Raw genomic sequence first — 17,231 nt, forward strand, 5'->3', positions numbered from 1 at the left:
GATGTGTAAAGGGACTGCAACCTATGGGCAGGGCACTTGGCTAACACGAACAGTCCCCGAACTCGTAATAGAACTAAAATAAGGAAAATCGGAATAAAATTATCGTCCAACCCTAACCTGGTACATACACTACGGAAGTACCCCGTTAGAACAAATGAGATTGCATTATTTTTAAGCTTTATTTTATTCTGATACTTAATCCAAATCCATTCGCACAAAAACAATTAAGGAAAAAAAAAAGCACAAAATTGTAGGAATAGTTAAACCAACGGTAAACACGCTATATCAAATATGGCCAAGCATATTCTGATCAGTAAATCACACTTTGAGTCTCAAAATGGGGGCATTACCTGGGAGTGTCCCATAAAGTTTTGGAAACATTTTTTAAACTCTGAAAATTTCATTCCTGTGGAGACTCAGTAATTTTTGACATACTTTCTCCACCGGAATGAAATTTCCAGAGTGAAATTCAACATATATACATGTATAATGGTTTAGCCATTAATTTTGAATAGGCAATTTGCTCAAGGCAAGATCGCCCACTCTCACTCCGAAATAAATGAGAATGATCTCTTGAGCGTAATTATATGCGACGCTGGGGGGGACACCCCTAAACTTTCCCGGTAGTTAAATCCCAAGCATAGACACGAGGTGACATCGGTGTTTACCCCGGGAGTAAACTCCTAAGCATAGACACGAAAGGTCACCCCTGATTACCCTGGGAGTTAACTCAGAGCATAGAAAGGGAGGGTCACCCCTTGATTACAACGTGGGTAAACTCCCGAGCATAGACACCCAAAGATTACCCTGTGAGCAACTCCAAGCATAGACACGGAGGGACGCCCCTTGCTTACCCTGGGACAAAATTCAAGCACAGATAATCATGTACGCACACTTGTACAAGATTATATCTCCAATCGACTTAGATAGCACCAACCAATAGAATATGCTTGTCTGACAATAACTGGATTGCAAATTCTAAAACGAAATTATTATAACTACTACATGTAACCACCGTCTACAAGAGGTTTCCAACGAAAAGCTGAAATTGGCTACTTAAATGGTATTCAAATTGAATTGGGGAGGTTTGTTTGTAAGATTATACACAAGGTTATATGTACATTAACAATTCAATGTCGCTCAATTCAGAATATGCATGTTTTGGTTGCAGATGCACTCTTTTTGTTTTTGCAATTTAAATTTAGATTCGGATCAATTTTGCACATCCAATTATGAAGGCAACATAATTATTATTTTGACAAACTACCGATATTCGCAAGAGATAACAGAAAGTAGCCAATTTTAGCTTACAGTTTGGAAACTGATACATTTTCATTAAAAAGCAGTAAAACCCTGATTTCTGAAAAGCGTTAACCATGAATGTACAGTATGTGAATGCAAAATTATTGTAAAATAAGGCACAGCCACACGAATATATTTATAATAGACAAAGCAGCAAGAGCTAGCTACCAAAAAACATGAAACGCCACAAAAAATTGAAGTTGTGAGAGGAAGACTGCCATTCTGCCACTGCAGAGCCGTAGATTCTACAAGTTGCAAAATTGGAGAAAAATCAACTTTAGTTTTTTCATCAATTTGATCGCGTTCGAAAGTTTGATAGTTGAACCAGATGTGATCTAGGGGGGAGTGCTAACATATCTAGATCAGTCAATTTCAACGTTTAGCTTTTATAGTAAAATCATACAATCCAAGTATGAGAATAACAAGAAAAGATCGCGACTTTGATTGTAATCCTTAATTTCAAAACACTACGGAATATGACAAGATATTTGCTGTCCTGATATCAACCGTAATTGACATTAGATCTGAGGATGGAGTTGATTTCGAAATATGTAATATTCTCAACAAAAAAAAATTCATATCAGGACCTACATTAGTAGCATAATAGGCCAAACCGATAAAATCCGGTTTGAACTGGTTTAAATTACTTCAAACTTAGCAATCATAAACATGGACAGCCTCACTCAAACAACTTCTAAATCTTGTGGGGACAAAACCTTTAACAAACAACACAGAGAACACAAACAAACACAGAAAAGAAAACACAAACCTAACTCCAAATGCAAGATAAAGGTGAAAGAATTAAAGTCAATGATTGGGCTGGATAATTTGAACAGTGACACAGTTAGTTAATTTTTCCTTAGATATATTCCAAGCAAGGTTACTAGTACTTACTTAGAAGCAAAGGAATATGATATATCACAAATTCACTGAAACAAATTTTTTCACTTCATTTTAATAAAACAGATAGTAAAAAACCACAAATAGCAAGGGGAACACTACATCGGAATAAAAAATAATCATTTTCAAGTTTATAGCTTGGCAGATCATATTTAAATTTGGAAATTGTAAAATGATTCCGTATTTTCTAAAGATTTGATTTTAATATGGTTAGAGGTGACCAAAATTAAAATGAATTATTTTTTACACACATTTTTCACTCCTATCACCCTGAACATAGTTAGTCCCTGTTAAATTATTTTGTTCTTTGCCCCATGAAAAGCGCTTCGAGACTCCAAGGTTGGGAACCACTGTCCCTGAACACAGTATGTAGTTATTATTTGAAAAAAAAATTTCAAATTTCATTTTTACTATGCAGCATATCCAGCCCATTCAAACTTCTATTCTTTCACCAGATATCAAGCAATCAAACTCCTTTCCAAAGAGTGAGAAATCCCCTTTTCAGATCACAGTTAGAGATGATAAATATCTATCATGATAAGACTACTGATAAAGACAGATAAAAACAGCTCTGAACCTTTTTGGGGGAAACAAAAATGATAATTTATTCATTGATATATAATCCGGAACGTTTTAGCTAACTAGTTGAATTCGTCAATTATTATCATACCTATTTAGTGAAGAAGATTTTATAATTCCACCTTGAGTTTCGCAGCTCAACGGAGTGAAACTTGAGGGAGGGAACGCTTCAGCGAGTAACATAAAGTTCTATAAAAATTTGAAATAAACAAATGGAATTTAACGACCGGCTACTTAACACTTCCAAAGACTAATAAAATGAACATTAGACCTCCAATACTTATTTAGTAGACGCAAATTTCTTAGAAATTAGTAGACGCAAATTTCCGAAATTATCTTAGAAATTAAGAACCTGCAACTTCATAGTCCAACTGGAAAACGGTACTTTGCGGTCAAATTTGGCAATATCACGATTATGCTATGCGTTAATCAAATTTAGCTATCTTCAAGATTACTAGACCCAATTGAAATTATTTAACAACAGATAATATGGCTTATTTCTGAAAGAGATGTGAACGACACACACAGTACGATGGACCCTAAAGAATAGCAAGACAATTTGAGATTTTTCAGGGAGTGGCAATCTGACTATTTATGACAGCTGCAATGGCTGCACATTACTTAGCAAACAGCAGTCTGGCTTTCCAATAAGAATTTGATGGATGATAATGGTACCTTAGCATGGGAGTGGCTGTAAGTAACCAATCAAAGAAGTAATTTTTGAGAAGAAATATTTAAAAATGTTGGTTTTGAGGTCGGAAAGAATGCATTTTTCAACTACTTAATCAAAAAAATTTAGTAAAAGTCTTAAATACAACAATAAAGCCCAAAAAAGTTGGAAAATTTTGGCGGATATAGTAATATAATAATAAGGAAGTATCTTAAAATGAAGGAAATTGTGTAAAAATGACCAAAAATTTAACCAGAAAAAAGCAAAAATAATTATTTGCATGACCATCTTACTATGGCAGTATTAAGGATAAGAATGAACTGGAAAAATCAACCAAGTTTAAGGAAAAAAATTAATATTAGCCAAAAAACAATGAAAATAGAAAAACCAGAAAAAATATGGTAAATAACGTCATTTAGGCACGCAAGGAGGTGATTAAAAATTTTCCAAAAAATAATTGCCGCACGCTTTATACTAGTAAAGTAGTAGTAATAATGAAATATTAGCAAAACAGAAAAAGTCAAAATTTTAGAATCAAATTTTAATAAACAGGAGGAAAAATTGTAATAGTAAGTAAGGCCTAACAATAATAACTCGAAAAAAAGTGTCGTGTGGTCACTCAAGCACGAAATCACATGACTATCGTAAGTGAGAGAAAAACAAAGACAACTTTGATCCGAGAGAACTAGAAATGAGGGCGGACGCCCTACAGTGTCTTTTTCAAAGTAAACTATGCAGAAGCTTAAATTATTATTAAGATAGGAATAAAAACGCGTGCTCGCAAAATCTTAAACAGGGAAAAATTTGTTGTTTCGAGTCTCTGAGAACATGTGACAGACAAACCATTCTACCAACACTCATTTTGGCTTACACAAGGTAGTACAGTGCAAATACTCCGTTACAGATATATTTTTTGTTATTTAATATTACGAAACAAGGCGAGCAGTCGTTGATTTACTCAAAATTCATGAGATATTAAACATTTTATTTTTAATGAATCTCCTTGCTTTTCTTTGCGGAAAGTTCATGAGTACATAACTGAGAACCATACTACTCAATTACAGAAATACAAAAGAACGGTTTCAAATATTTTGAATGGCACCAAAATAATCAACAATTTTTTTTTAATATAACTATTTTAAGGAGGGTTATGACACAAATGTTTTAAAAAACATTTACTTATTGGAAGCGAAGTCACAAAAATTTACTCAGAAGCGAATCTTAATCAGAAGTACAGAGTTGCGTGCCCCGCAGAGCTGTTAGAGCTAAAAACCCTTTTATAATTCCACATCACTACTATCAATTGTGCAAACTAAAAGATAACTCACAACCCAACAGTTCTCATCTCTCAAAGACATATTCACAACAAATTATTCCCTGGCTTATAAGTTTAAGAGAAATAGCAAATTTTGGTAAAAAAGGGGAATTTAATAAAACTTAAAGAAACCAAAATGAAGAAAAAATGAATGATGGTACCAAAGCAACTATGTAATAAAAGTAAGTTTTGTTATATAATAGTAAACTAACCTCCAATTTGTGGTAATTCAAGATATATGACAATGATTGCTAGACGCTCAAGACTGCTTAATTTAGAGAAAAAATCGTAATTGATAAACTTACAAATCGTATTATTATTATTACTAATATTAAGAAATAAGTCAAAATTGAATAACGGGAAAAACTTTTAAGAAAGTTTAATTAAGAAAAAAATGTGCCACAAAAACGTTCAAAACGGAAAATTTGAAAACCTTAAATGTGCATAAAAATCTCGACACTTAGAAGTAAGTAGTAGACATTTACCATAATAGTTAAACAGTAGAAAAAAACACAATCTTCCTCCCCACTCATAATCGTGCCTAAATTTTTATTATTAAATCTCTCCGCCTCCAACTGGGGTTAAAACGATCATTTTTAAATACATACTTCGAAGTTGGTACACCGTGGAATGCTTTTTTTAGTTTGAAAAAGGGACATACATACAGAGAAAAGACGAATACAAACATTTAAAATAAAAACCGATCACAAAAAAGAAGACAAAACACACACAAACACTACGCCACACAAAAAAATTCGTTCCAAATATTCTAGTTTTATGCCAGTAACAACTAATATGTACAACTATCGATTCAAGTAAGCATAGAAGGCAAATGAGTTAATGGACGTTAAAGGACATATTTGCCTCCAAACTGGTCTAATTCAGAATCTAAGAATCTTATATTTATTTGGGATTGGAATAGAGAGAGAGAGAGGGAGATTTATTATTTTGCCATGTAAGAGAAATAAAATTGTTTCTACATGGACAGGAGGGAGTGGTACGACCATACACAGTTATTAATATTAAATATTTTTATGGTATTTTAAGCGTCCTCGCTGAGAGACCAAGCTTTTGTACAATAATTATCAAGAATTTAGATAATTTGCATTTTTTTTAATTGAAGTTTTTATTCTCCTAATTGCGCACACTGTAATAGAAGACACTTCTGGCTAAAAAAAGACAATTTTCTTGAAAAACTGAAATTTTTTTGATTTATAATTGCTCACCAAATTATTTGCACCATTTGTGAAGCTGCATACAAGGATGGCTTTAGGTTTTAAAAAAATAGCCTCTAAAATTTCATGTTATTCCTTATTATTCTCCACAAATTCTATTTGAAAAAAAAAACAAAATTAATTATCTGAACACAGGTATTTCCACACTGCAACGAAAAATTTGAATTTTAACGACATGACCCAAACGTCCATTACCCCATTCGCCCCCAAAATACAATTATTATCTACAATGAATGCTACTACAAATTTCTGTACATGTCAATCAAGAAAAAAAGGAATCAAGCCAAAACCGAGTCGAAAATTACTACATGCCAAACACAAGCCGAATATGAACATACAGTTCAAATTCGGCCCATGCTTGGCAGAAGATCAAAGTTATTTACTGTTTTTCGACTGGCTGAAGTGAGTTGTTGATTTTTTTACTGTTGAGGGGCGAAATTCCCCGATTCTTGCGATTGCTGTTGGTTATCTCCTGCCCCCCAACCACTTGACATCATCTGGGGCTGCTGTTGTTGGTTCCTGAATCAAAATAATAAATAAATACTGATTAATACTAAACTGTGAAATGCAAATGATATGTATAAAAAAGACATTGAATTATTATGAACGTGAGAGCGCCGAAAACACACAAGGAAGACCGAGGCCATTGTAATTTATACGGCCGCAACGGGTGCCGCACTCGGCAGGGCGCATTAATTAATGGTGTAAAATAAATTTAAAGACTATCAATTATAATCAAGTATGTCCGCGCGTTCATTTTAGACTCGTAAAATAACATATGTTGATAAATTCATTTATATTGCAAAATCTCAATTTTCAGTTATTATTGTTATATATCCACCCAGACTTGGCGATACGCTTTGAATAATGTCCGTCAATAGTAATAATGAATTGAAAATCAAAAATTGCGAAAACTGCAAAATATTCTAAAGTTGAGTGCTACCATACCTCACATGGGCAAACTGAAGCCCACGGGCCAATTCCGGCTCGTTAGATAATTCAATCTGGCATTCCTGATGCTGCCAAAACCAAACTAAGACCAAATTTGAATATTTTAGCCAAAAATAGCTTAAGATGTTGAGATTGCGATTAAATTTAGTTTTGGCACGAGTCTTATTGTTTTCCACTTTTGTAACACTGTAAAGATTCTATTCAATCTGCGCAACTGTACTGCAAAGTTACTGTAAAGATTGTCAATAAAATGCAACAACCTTTTGGCCCCCGGTCCGAAAACAGTGCCCACCAAGTCCAAAATGAATTGAATATTCAAATAAATTCGAAATTGGTCATATACCTATGTTTTTTTTATTCTTCATTTTATGTATTACTAAGAATTCTGTAACTCTTCGTCTGGCCAAAGTCAGACTTCCTCAGACAAGCAGTTTACAACAATAGCAATTGCCTTTCTCAAAATTAGAAGCGAAAAGATATCGCTGGGCCAGAAAAATGAAGTCGGTATAATCGGATTGTTACTTACAAATATACATGTGCATAAACTAACAGCGTAAAAATTGGCGGTATCTAGAACGCAAAAAGGTAAAAACATGAAGTGTTGAACTATTTCGCTCAAGTTTGGCGGGCCATATTGAATCATTACGAGGGCCATAATTGGCCCACGGTTTGGGAACCACTAACAACCAAATATAAAATCAATCGAGGCAATATTTACATGAACTATTCTGCATTACTTTACAATCCCTAAATCCTCTCATATAAGCAGAGTTTAAAAACTAAAAAAAGGTTGCCAATTTAAGGGGTTCCGCTTATACAAGCATAACTCATTTTGCACTAATTCTCTTCTGCAACCATTTGTTGAATTTGTAGGATTATATTAGGTTTTAATGGCCGTCTATGGAATGCAAAAGCGAACCACAAACAGGAAAGTAAAAGCTTTTAGGTATACAATCAATGGGAATCTTGGCTTAGGGACTGTCTAGATCAGGGTGGTCCAAGATTGTTGGCTCCGCGGGCCACAATAGTGCCAAGAATAATACAAAACAAACAAACTTTTATTGTGCAAACACATAGTTATCAGACACAGCCATCCCAGGCTAATAGAATCGGCATTTCGACATGATTTTTAGTTTTTTATGATGCCTATATTGTTAGCATATATTACCGACCAAAAAGAAAAAAAGCCAGATAATGATTTAGACTGCCAAACAAATCATCCAACTTTGCTATTTGCCTCGGCTAGCCATAACACTAGTCAATTTAGTAACATTAGTGATGTAACAATAGGTCAAAAGATTTTTCTGGTAAATTTTATTACGAAACAACACGAAAAGCGATTTATTGATTACTCTCCGAATATGACGCGGGCCACAGATAAGAAGCAGCTGGGCCACATGTGGCCCGCGGGCCTGGAATTGGGCCACCCTGGTCTAGATACGTACATGTTACTGTTTATAGTGTCGACATACATGCGAATTATTTTAAATTCACCAATTTAGAGGGTGGGCTTATTTGCGAGGAGATACAGTCATGCCATTCAACACGGATAAGAAAAAAGAACCAACAACGTCGTCAACTTACCAATTTCCCCACATAGCAGCCGTATTAGTTTGCTGCATGTTACCCCATCCATCACCTCCCTGTTGTTGCGGGGTTTGTTGTTGGGGCTGCTGCATATTACCCCATGCTGCCCACTGATTCATTCCTGCTGCGGCCGCTTGGGTCTGGCTGTTGTCCCATGTTCCCCCCCATGTGTTTTGCTGCTGCTGACCTTGGTTGTATCCACTGAACAATAAAGAATAAATTTTTTGATATGAAGTATTAATTGCATTGCGAGGCTAAGCAAGTTAAGAAATTGAAAATTTTAACATTGAAAGTTGGTTTTATTCCTGCATATTATAAATTCTTGTCTATTCGTAACACTCAATCCATTGGGCCATCATGTCGACTTGAGAATATAACAAAGACTAAACAAGAATATCGGCCAGAGACCGAAGACTTGTCGATCAAAAGTTAGGGGATCCCCCTAAACAGCGCTCTTTCTCCATAGTGACACTTTTTGAGTCCCAGCACTGATTAATTAATAACTCGCTAATTATACGGCATAATGCTCCCAAAATCAATAGGTTTCTGGTCCGAGATATGATGAATGCACATGCAAAATCTGGAGCAGATTCAAACTCGCTTTCGTGAGATATCGCGTAACATACGAGAGTGTCTAACAGACAAATACCTATCAACATACTTACCGATTGAGATCGATAAGTAATAAACAGAAGTAGAACAATTATTAATTTGCTTAATTTATTGGAGAAAAGCAAAGCGATGAATGAACATCATGCTAGTATTGAAATATAACTTTTCTCACCCCCACTGTGCTCCGTTCCATTGCCCGAAGGATTGTTGTGGTTGCGTTTGTTGTTGCTGTTGTTGACTCCACATATCTGCGGAATTCCATGAGTTGCCACCAGAAGGATTCGATCGCTGAAATAGAGAGTTTTCATATCAATAATGTTAGGATGTCTATTCCAATTCGGCGCGCCCGAAGTATGTGCACCAAGATGGCGCACAACCTCCACATAGTATGTGTACCAGGTTAGGGTTCAGGTTGTGCGCCATCTTGGTACACATACTTCTGGAGCTCCTCCAATTTTACAAAATATGATGAAGAAATGAGAAAAACATAGGAATAGCACCCATAATGTAACATAATAAATAAGGTATGTTTTAGATTTGAATTAATTTATGTCGTCCTAAAGATTTGTGCTTCAAGGAGTTTTATTAATAACTGTGCCCGAATCTTAGAGAAAATTTTCTTATAGCAAAAAACTGAATTGACACTAGGGCTGTCTAAGCGAACCGAATCGCAAATTAGTCGAATAGTTTTTCGGCTAATTTGCGTATCGCTAGAATTAGCTACATAAAGCAGAAAAAGCCTCTCGACCTTTTTCACTGGGCAAGCAGCGACGCTTGATGCTAGTTGCCCTGTAGTACTCTCGCTTTCATTTTGCGGTAAAAAGGTGTCTCTCCTAATACCCGGTTGGCATGGGGGGGTTATCGAGTACAATAAAGACGGATTTAGGATTGGGCGATATTATTCGATTATTCAGTTCGATTCGAGAAAAATCTTCGATTCGAATCAAAAAAACATTCGATTTTAGACAGTCTTACTTGACACTTACATTGAATGTTGAGCCTCCAGTTCCGGCGCCTTCTTTTCCCCACGAGCATTTCACGATATTTCCTTCAATAGTCGATCCGTGAAGATCAACGATCGCACGAGCGGCTTCGTTGTGACTACTCAAGCGTACAAAAGCATAACCTTTATCAGGAAATACTCTCACTTCCTGGATTTGTCCGTAACCTTGGAACTGGTTACGCATGACCATGTCCGTAAGACCAGTCTGCACCCCACCGACGTAAACCGTGCAGTTGGTCTGACTTGACTGGTTCACAACGACGTTGAAATCCAATTTTTGATCTGAGTAGAAAAAATACAAGATATTAGTCAGAGTTTCACAAAAATATCAGAATAATGGAATTATTCAAAAGGTAATTATAATCAATATTTCAAATTCCTCATTCAATTTCTGGTGTAAAATAAACCATACGTATGTGATACATTTCAAAATGTAACAGGACAGGGATGTCCGAATGATTAGAATGTTTGACTATATACAAGAGAATTCTAAATTTTGTTTGTACTTTAAACAAAGTATTCTTGACTAGGGCTATTGAACTGGCGGACCGCAGTCGGTAAGTATGTTGATAGGTATTTGTCTGTCTGTCTGTTAGATGCACGCGATATCTCACGAAAGCAAGATTGAATCTGCTCCAGATTTCGCATGTGCATTCATCTTATCTCTGACCAGAATCCTATTATTTCGCATGTGCATTCATCTTATCTCGGACCAGAATCCTATTGATTTTGGGCGAATTATGTCGTATAATTAGCGAGTTATCAATCAATTATTGATATAGTGATCTAGATTTTTGTAAAGCGAGAAATCTTTGAGACCCGCCGAGTGTGTGTGTGCGATGCGCAGTGCGCAAGTTACAAGAGCGGATGAATCGAAACTGCAGTTTCTGTTTTGGGGGATCCCCTAACTATCGATCGATAAGTCTTCGGTTTCTAACCGATATTCTCGTTTTTATTTTGGAGGATTGTCTCCATTTAACTTTGGATATGTAAAAGGATGCGGAATATTTTGAAATTATTCAGTTTTCCACAACTCGTGTTTCTTTAATTTTTCAACCGATAGGATAGAGTCACTAAAATATAGTTAGGCACAGTATGAAATACATTTTCTGGCCAGACCGGAACCGACCCCAGGAATTTTCAAGTTTTGTATACGGACCTTTAGCAAAAATAGTTAGGTAGTCCTGTTCTAGACAGAATGACTGAGAAAAGGGTCTCCTAAAGTGGAGATATAGAAGACAGCAACACAAGACAATAAAATAACTTCCAGCAGCTTTCAGAATACAATGGATTATAAAAATGTGTTACTACTGGCATTTAGAAAAGATTCTTCGTAGGCCTACTCGTCTAAATGTGTAATCTTTAGCTCATATCAAATTTATTATTCTATCCATTAGTTAGTTGAAAAATTTGTTACGAAAAAAATATTCGAAAAAAATTCAGAAGTCCTTAATAAAGAAAAAAATACGAACCTGGAACTCCAGGTTTTCTTGTTGCCCAGTTGGTTCTAATGTGTCGGCATCCAAGTATTTGGCCTCGCATTGTTTCGATGGCATTGTGGGCATCCTGAAAAAAAATGGTCAATGACCTATCAAGCATTCTACTGTATGAATATTTCTATTTAGGAATGACGACTACATGATTTTTGCTAAGCCTCTGATCAAAAACAAGAGAGATATGGAGACGTAGCGCCACCCAGTGGCAATAATTTTGATGACGTCATAGCGAAAAAAAAAAAAGTAATACCCTTTTGGAGAAAAATTTTATCTATAACCACTGAAAATATAAAAGCAATTGGTCCAGTATTCGAAGAGAAAAGCGATTTTTTAAAAATGGAGACGGAGACAAACAACAATAACAAAATTTTGAAACGATCGTTATGGCCACTAAACGTGTCCAAAAAAACAGAATATTTTTCTGTTCAGCGTGGCGTACTCGCAATTTATTACACCCTATGTAGGGCACATGAGTTTGCACCAGAAATCTTTAACATGTGATGCCAAATAGCAAATAATTGCCTTTATGTACATTAATTTAAAATATAAAAAGCACAAACGGTGTCATCGAAAATATAATACAAAAGCCAACATTAATTACGATAGCGACAAATAAAATCGAACCCTAACCAGTTTATTGGAATAAATGAGCCAAAAACCAAGCTCAGTTATATCTGGCAACTATATTTTCAAATTTGAAGTGAATAATATACTTACGGCATGCTTTAGGAAAGAAACAAATCCATATCCCTTAGAAGCATTGGTGTGCATGTCACGAACAACTTTTGCGTCTCTGTGTATTAGAAAGGAGATGATTATATATGTCATGGCTATTGGGTGGCACAACTACGCTTATTCATTGTAAAACATGGGATATGCTCAAGTACTAAACCTGTAGTACTTTTATAACCAAAATTAAATGAATAATATAATAAAGAATCAATTTTATATAACATTTATTTCCCCAGAAATTACTTTAAATTGAGAAAATTTGCGCGTGTATGCCATCAGCGAGTTTTCAAAATCGACATTAAGCAAAATAAATGCTCTCAAGTTTACATTACTTGTTTTCACTAAATTATGTGTCTGAGGGACCCACAACAATAAAACGGTCAACACGACTAAATATCTTCCAAGTATTCGAGATCCAATAGCAAAAAATATTTGATTCAATTCTTAAATCACCAAGTATTCGAAAATGCCCAGCCCTACCTACAGACTCGCGGTTCACGGACTCCAAACCAACACTTACAAGATGAATAAAACAATTCTCAACCACAAATAACTTAAAAAAATGAACATTTACTTACGAGATTGGTCCACAATGGTTGAAAGCTCTTCTCAAATCTTCAGAAGTAATTTCGGGAGATAGGTCACCAACAAAGATGTGGAAATGGCCTGGGATAAGAAGAATTACTTGAATTACTTTTTAATTCGTTTTACCGTTCAATTTGCTTTGAATTTTTAAGTCGTTGAGTACACGGAAAAAATTAAAATTTTTGTGGCCCAGTTAGATGCTGACGTTGGTCATTATGGCCCACCGACAAAAAATGTTGCACATCCTGGTTCAAAGCAATGAGCAGTAGTACATATTTCTACTAAACAAGAATTTGAGTTTTGACGCATATTTGTCTTTAGATATATTGAATAACAACTCATGTAAAGCAGTATACTTACTACTTGTGTCTTTTTTGTTTGCAGGTCTGGTTGCCCAGTTGACTTTGACCTCCTGAATGAATAAATTTTAATGATATGAATGCAGAGTCGTTTTAATGAACGTCAACATCAATTTGAAGATTGCGTAAAAACTACAGTAGGAGCAGTAGTATAGTGTTGGGAAAGCTAGAGTCAGTAACACATCTCGAGTGGTGACTCACCATAAACTAACCGTTGGTGAGACTGACTTCAACTAACTCCAGACTAAACTCTCAAATGGCCCGTTGACTCAAACAAACTCTGGGTTTAAAGATTTTCACCCAGTACTGAAATAAAATAGCAAAATAATTTCATTCATCGGGAACAAGGATTGGATGAAATACCTTGCAATAACAGATTCATAAAATAAAATTTTTAACTTTCCTTATACAAGGATATCACTCCTACAAGTCACAATTGGGAATGGGCAATTCAGAATTCGATTTTACTATTCTTTTTCTCATTTTTCCTAGTGTTGATTAATTTTAATAATTTGGTTGTCAATTGTGGATCACAGCAACAAATAAAAAGTCGCAAAAATAATTCACCTTCCCCAAAATCTTTCTGCCGTTCATCGCAGTAATTGCCGCAGCAGCACAGGAATGGTTTGCAAACTCAATGAAGCAATACATGTCGTTCATTCCACTCGGCTAAAATGTGAGAAATAGTCGTGTTAAGAAAAGCAGAACGATCATGATATAACAAAACATCAGGAAGTTGACTCTGAAAAGCACATCTTGATGACAAAACCCCCTAATTTAAATAAATAAATTTAATGCAAATAATGAGCGACTGTTTTCCCCTATAATAGGATAATATTGTTACTTACATCTCTGATCATATTACACTTCGTGCAAGGACCGATTACGCCAAACAACTCCATGATCAAACTGTCGGTGACTTGTGAATCCAGGTTTCCAACATATCTGTTGAAAAATAATATCAATATATAAATATGGTATACGCATTGAGTGCAAAGAGTATGGGCTACGGACAGGGGCGTGCATAGCTGGATGGAGGGGGGGTGTAACTCGGGTTGAAGGTCGGAAACTGCCAGTTTTAAATTGTAAAACAAAGCATTTTTCTGTATCATGTATAGCAATTATTCATAGCTTGGAACACCTTTTAGACCCCTAAGACTTTTCCGACTGAACCTGCTAGCTGTTATGGTCTATCTTAGTATTCAGACATTTCAGAACCTCCCATCCCACATATTTGTCGAGGAGTATTTTTGGATATTAGCAGCTAGATATTATGCATAGAAAGTGGTCGTCACCAGGCTTATTTATAGTAAAACGAGGACAACAAGTATTGAATATAGGGATGGGCAATATAGAATACCGAATCCGGAGGATTCGAATCCAACGGGATCCGATAACAGGATTCGGTTTCCGCCTATCAGGCGCCAAGCGTCAATTTTTGTATTTCGGGTTTCTAATTTATCAATTAATGACTAGCGTTTTTTTTTGCGTGGATATCTCACGAGCGCTTTTTCTCTCGCATGGAAATCTCTCTCGTTACCAGGCTTATTTATAGTAACACGAGCACAACAAGTATTAAACAATAAAGCATGACCCTCGTTTTGTATGTTTGCACGGTCTCAGTAACTCCTTCATTAGTCGCACCAAACTTTGCTCTAACATTTGTCTCTTTTCTTGTTTTAGTTCCCAGCAACTCATTTACAAATTGACAATATTCAACATCAAATTCCCTGAAACTTACAAGGTTCTTGGATATGCTTCGTCATCATTTACTCCCCCTCCATTCATTGAGTTCTGCATCTGACCGAACGTTCCCATCGGATTCTGCTGGTTGTTAATCAACATGTTCTGCATCGATGCTTGGACTGGGTTCATCCCACTTTGGTCCTGGAAAAAAAGAGCACGTTTAGTCTTTAAGTCTAAAAGATGGCCTAATGGACAGGACAATACAATAACACAAGAATAAAACCAACTTTCAAACCCAAAAAATAATACTAGGACATTGGTAGAAGAATGTGTTATAACAGTGGTTCCCAAACTTGTTGAAAAAAATTGCATGACAAACCCCTTGCAATTTTTTTAATTATTCCCGGCCTTGTACACTAAAACAAAACATTAAAGGATCACAAAAAAAAATCAATGCGCCGTATAGTGAAACGAACAAAAGTCTCGCCAGTTGAGTAGCCCTGTTCTAGAGCAGAGGTTATCAAACGGTGGGGCGCGCCCCACAAGGGGTCGTTGTTTCGATATTTGGTAAACAAGCAAAAGGGCTGCTTCAGCTACAGATCTGCAATTAGTAAACTTGTGGTGGCATGAATTGAACTCTCTCTGTGATATCACAGGCCAAAGCTCTGTGACACGACAATGGGGCAGCGCAATCGAAACAGAAAGTGTAGCATCAGTGTCTCCAGCAGTGATTGCGAAGCAGCAAAAGCCGACAAATCTGTATTTGCAAATTTGAGCACTTAATTTTTGTATTATCAAGCTATTAGCCATATTACAGATTTGTCTCGCGGACCCTCCGAAATTGCGGACCCTAGTTTGGGAACCACTGTGTTATAAGGTGTAGCAGTTCAGTAAAATTCAACCCATCTTGAATTGTTCAAAAATGAATTGCAAAATGATTATGGCCAGACAAAAGAAAGGTATGTGGTGCAAATTTCGATAATTCCAACTTCACGGTTGCATCAAATTTCACAGTTGAGAGTTATAGTTACAAACAGTTATAGCAAAGATTATCCACAAAATAATTTTACGCCCTTGCAACTGATTTTGAATGTTTTAAAGTGATCTACTTGATTATAAAATTCAAAAAAATAAAGTTAAGGAAAAACATCTCTAATAACTATTTTTACATATTGAATAAAGTTACCTGTGCGGCACCAGGCATTCCCTGGTTCAGGTTAAGTCCAGTAGGGGCAGCAGAGGTCATAGGGTTCTGCATCTTCTTTCAGTTTTAAAAACAGAATATGGAATAAATGAAGCAGATATATCTCAACAATACAAAATTTACAGCCCTAATATTGTCCTGCTGAATATAAAATATTTTCTGTTAAGCCTATTGCGCAACATATAGGTTAAGATTCATATATTTGCCCCGCGGAGTGAAAAGCCGGCAAGATATATATCTATATAGCACTATAATGGTACAATATACAAAGTTGAACACAGACTTGAAGGCACAGACTTCAAGGCTGAAACAGAATATGGAATAAATGAAGCAGATATATCTCAACAATACAAAATCTACAGCCCTAATATTGTCCTGCTGAATATAAAATATTTTCTGTTAAGCCTATTGCGCAACATATAGGTTAAGATTCATATATTTGCCCCGCGGAGTGAAAAGCCGGCAAGATATATATCTATATAGCACTATAATGGTACAATATACAAAGTTGAACACAGACTTGAAGGCACAGACTTCAAGGCTGACCTTTAGGGGGCTGTGCCAAAACTAGAAGCGACAAAAGGATATTCGCGGGCTAAGGAGGGACCGATAGAGTACATTACCGTATAATTGCAGAATTGAATTGTTACATATACATGCTTAAACTGTGATAATGACGTAACAATTGGTATCTATAGCGTAAGAAGGCAAAAACGTAAAGTGTTTAACTAATTCACTAAAATATCAAATTGCCATGCGCTCTGTAATTAACCCACCACCTTGATTCAACATACAAAATAGCAAATGGACAGGGTTGACTAGTCCATGACCAGATGACTAAGTGTCGAATCAGTAATACTGTAATACAGGAATGTCACCATCTTAAAGTAAAAAGTAAGATGTTACTTTCAATCTGCGCGAATGTCATTTTCTAATGAAACATTTATTGTGAAATAAATCACGAATAAACTGATAACGAGGGAGACATTTTTAAGAGTCCTGACCGAAGGAATGT

The 17,231-nt window shown here is 35.8% G+C and overlaps 1 protein-coding gene across 1 annotated transcript; it reads right to left on the minus strand.

Annotated features, from left to right (window-relative positions):
* Positions 1 to 165: 165 nt before the first annotated feature.
* Positions 166 to 16,357, minus strand: LOC120346370 (nucleolysin TIAR-like). Its single transcript, XM_039416086.2, has 12 exons — positions 16,199 to 16,357; positions 15,068 to 15,213; positions 14,175 to 14,271; positions 13,894 to 13,995; positions 13,328 to 13,379; positions 12,961 to 13,048; positions 12,368 to 12,443; positions 11,627 to 11,720; positions 10,138 to 10,436; positions 9,324 to 9,439; positions 8,537 to 8,740; positions 166 to 6,520 (listed from the first exon to the last, which is right to left on the minus strand). Exons 1-12 carry the CDS (start codon positions 16,268 to 16,270, stop codon positions 6,421 to 6,423), a joined length of 1,446 nt encoding a protein of 481 aa, XP_039272020.2. The 5' UTR covers positions 16,271 to 16,357; the 3' UTR covers positions 166 to 6,420.
* Positions 16,358 to 17,231: the final 874 nt, after the last annotated feature.

This window comes from Styela clava, chromosome 8 (genome assembly GCF_964204865.1).
Source record: "Styela clava chromosome 8, kaStyClav1.hap1.2, whole genome shotgun sequence".
Taxonomy (NCBI): domain Eukaryota; kingdom Metazoa; phylum Chordata; class Ascidiacea; order Stolidobranchia; family Styelidae; genus Styela; species Styela clava.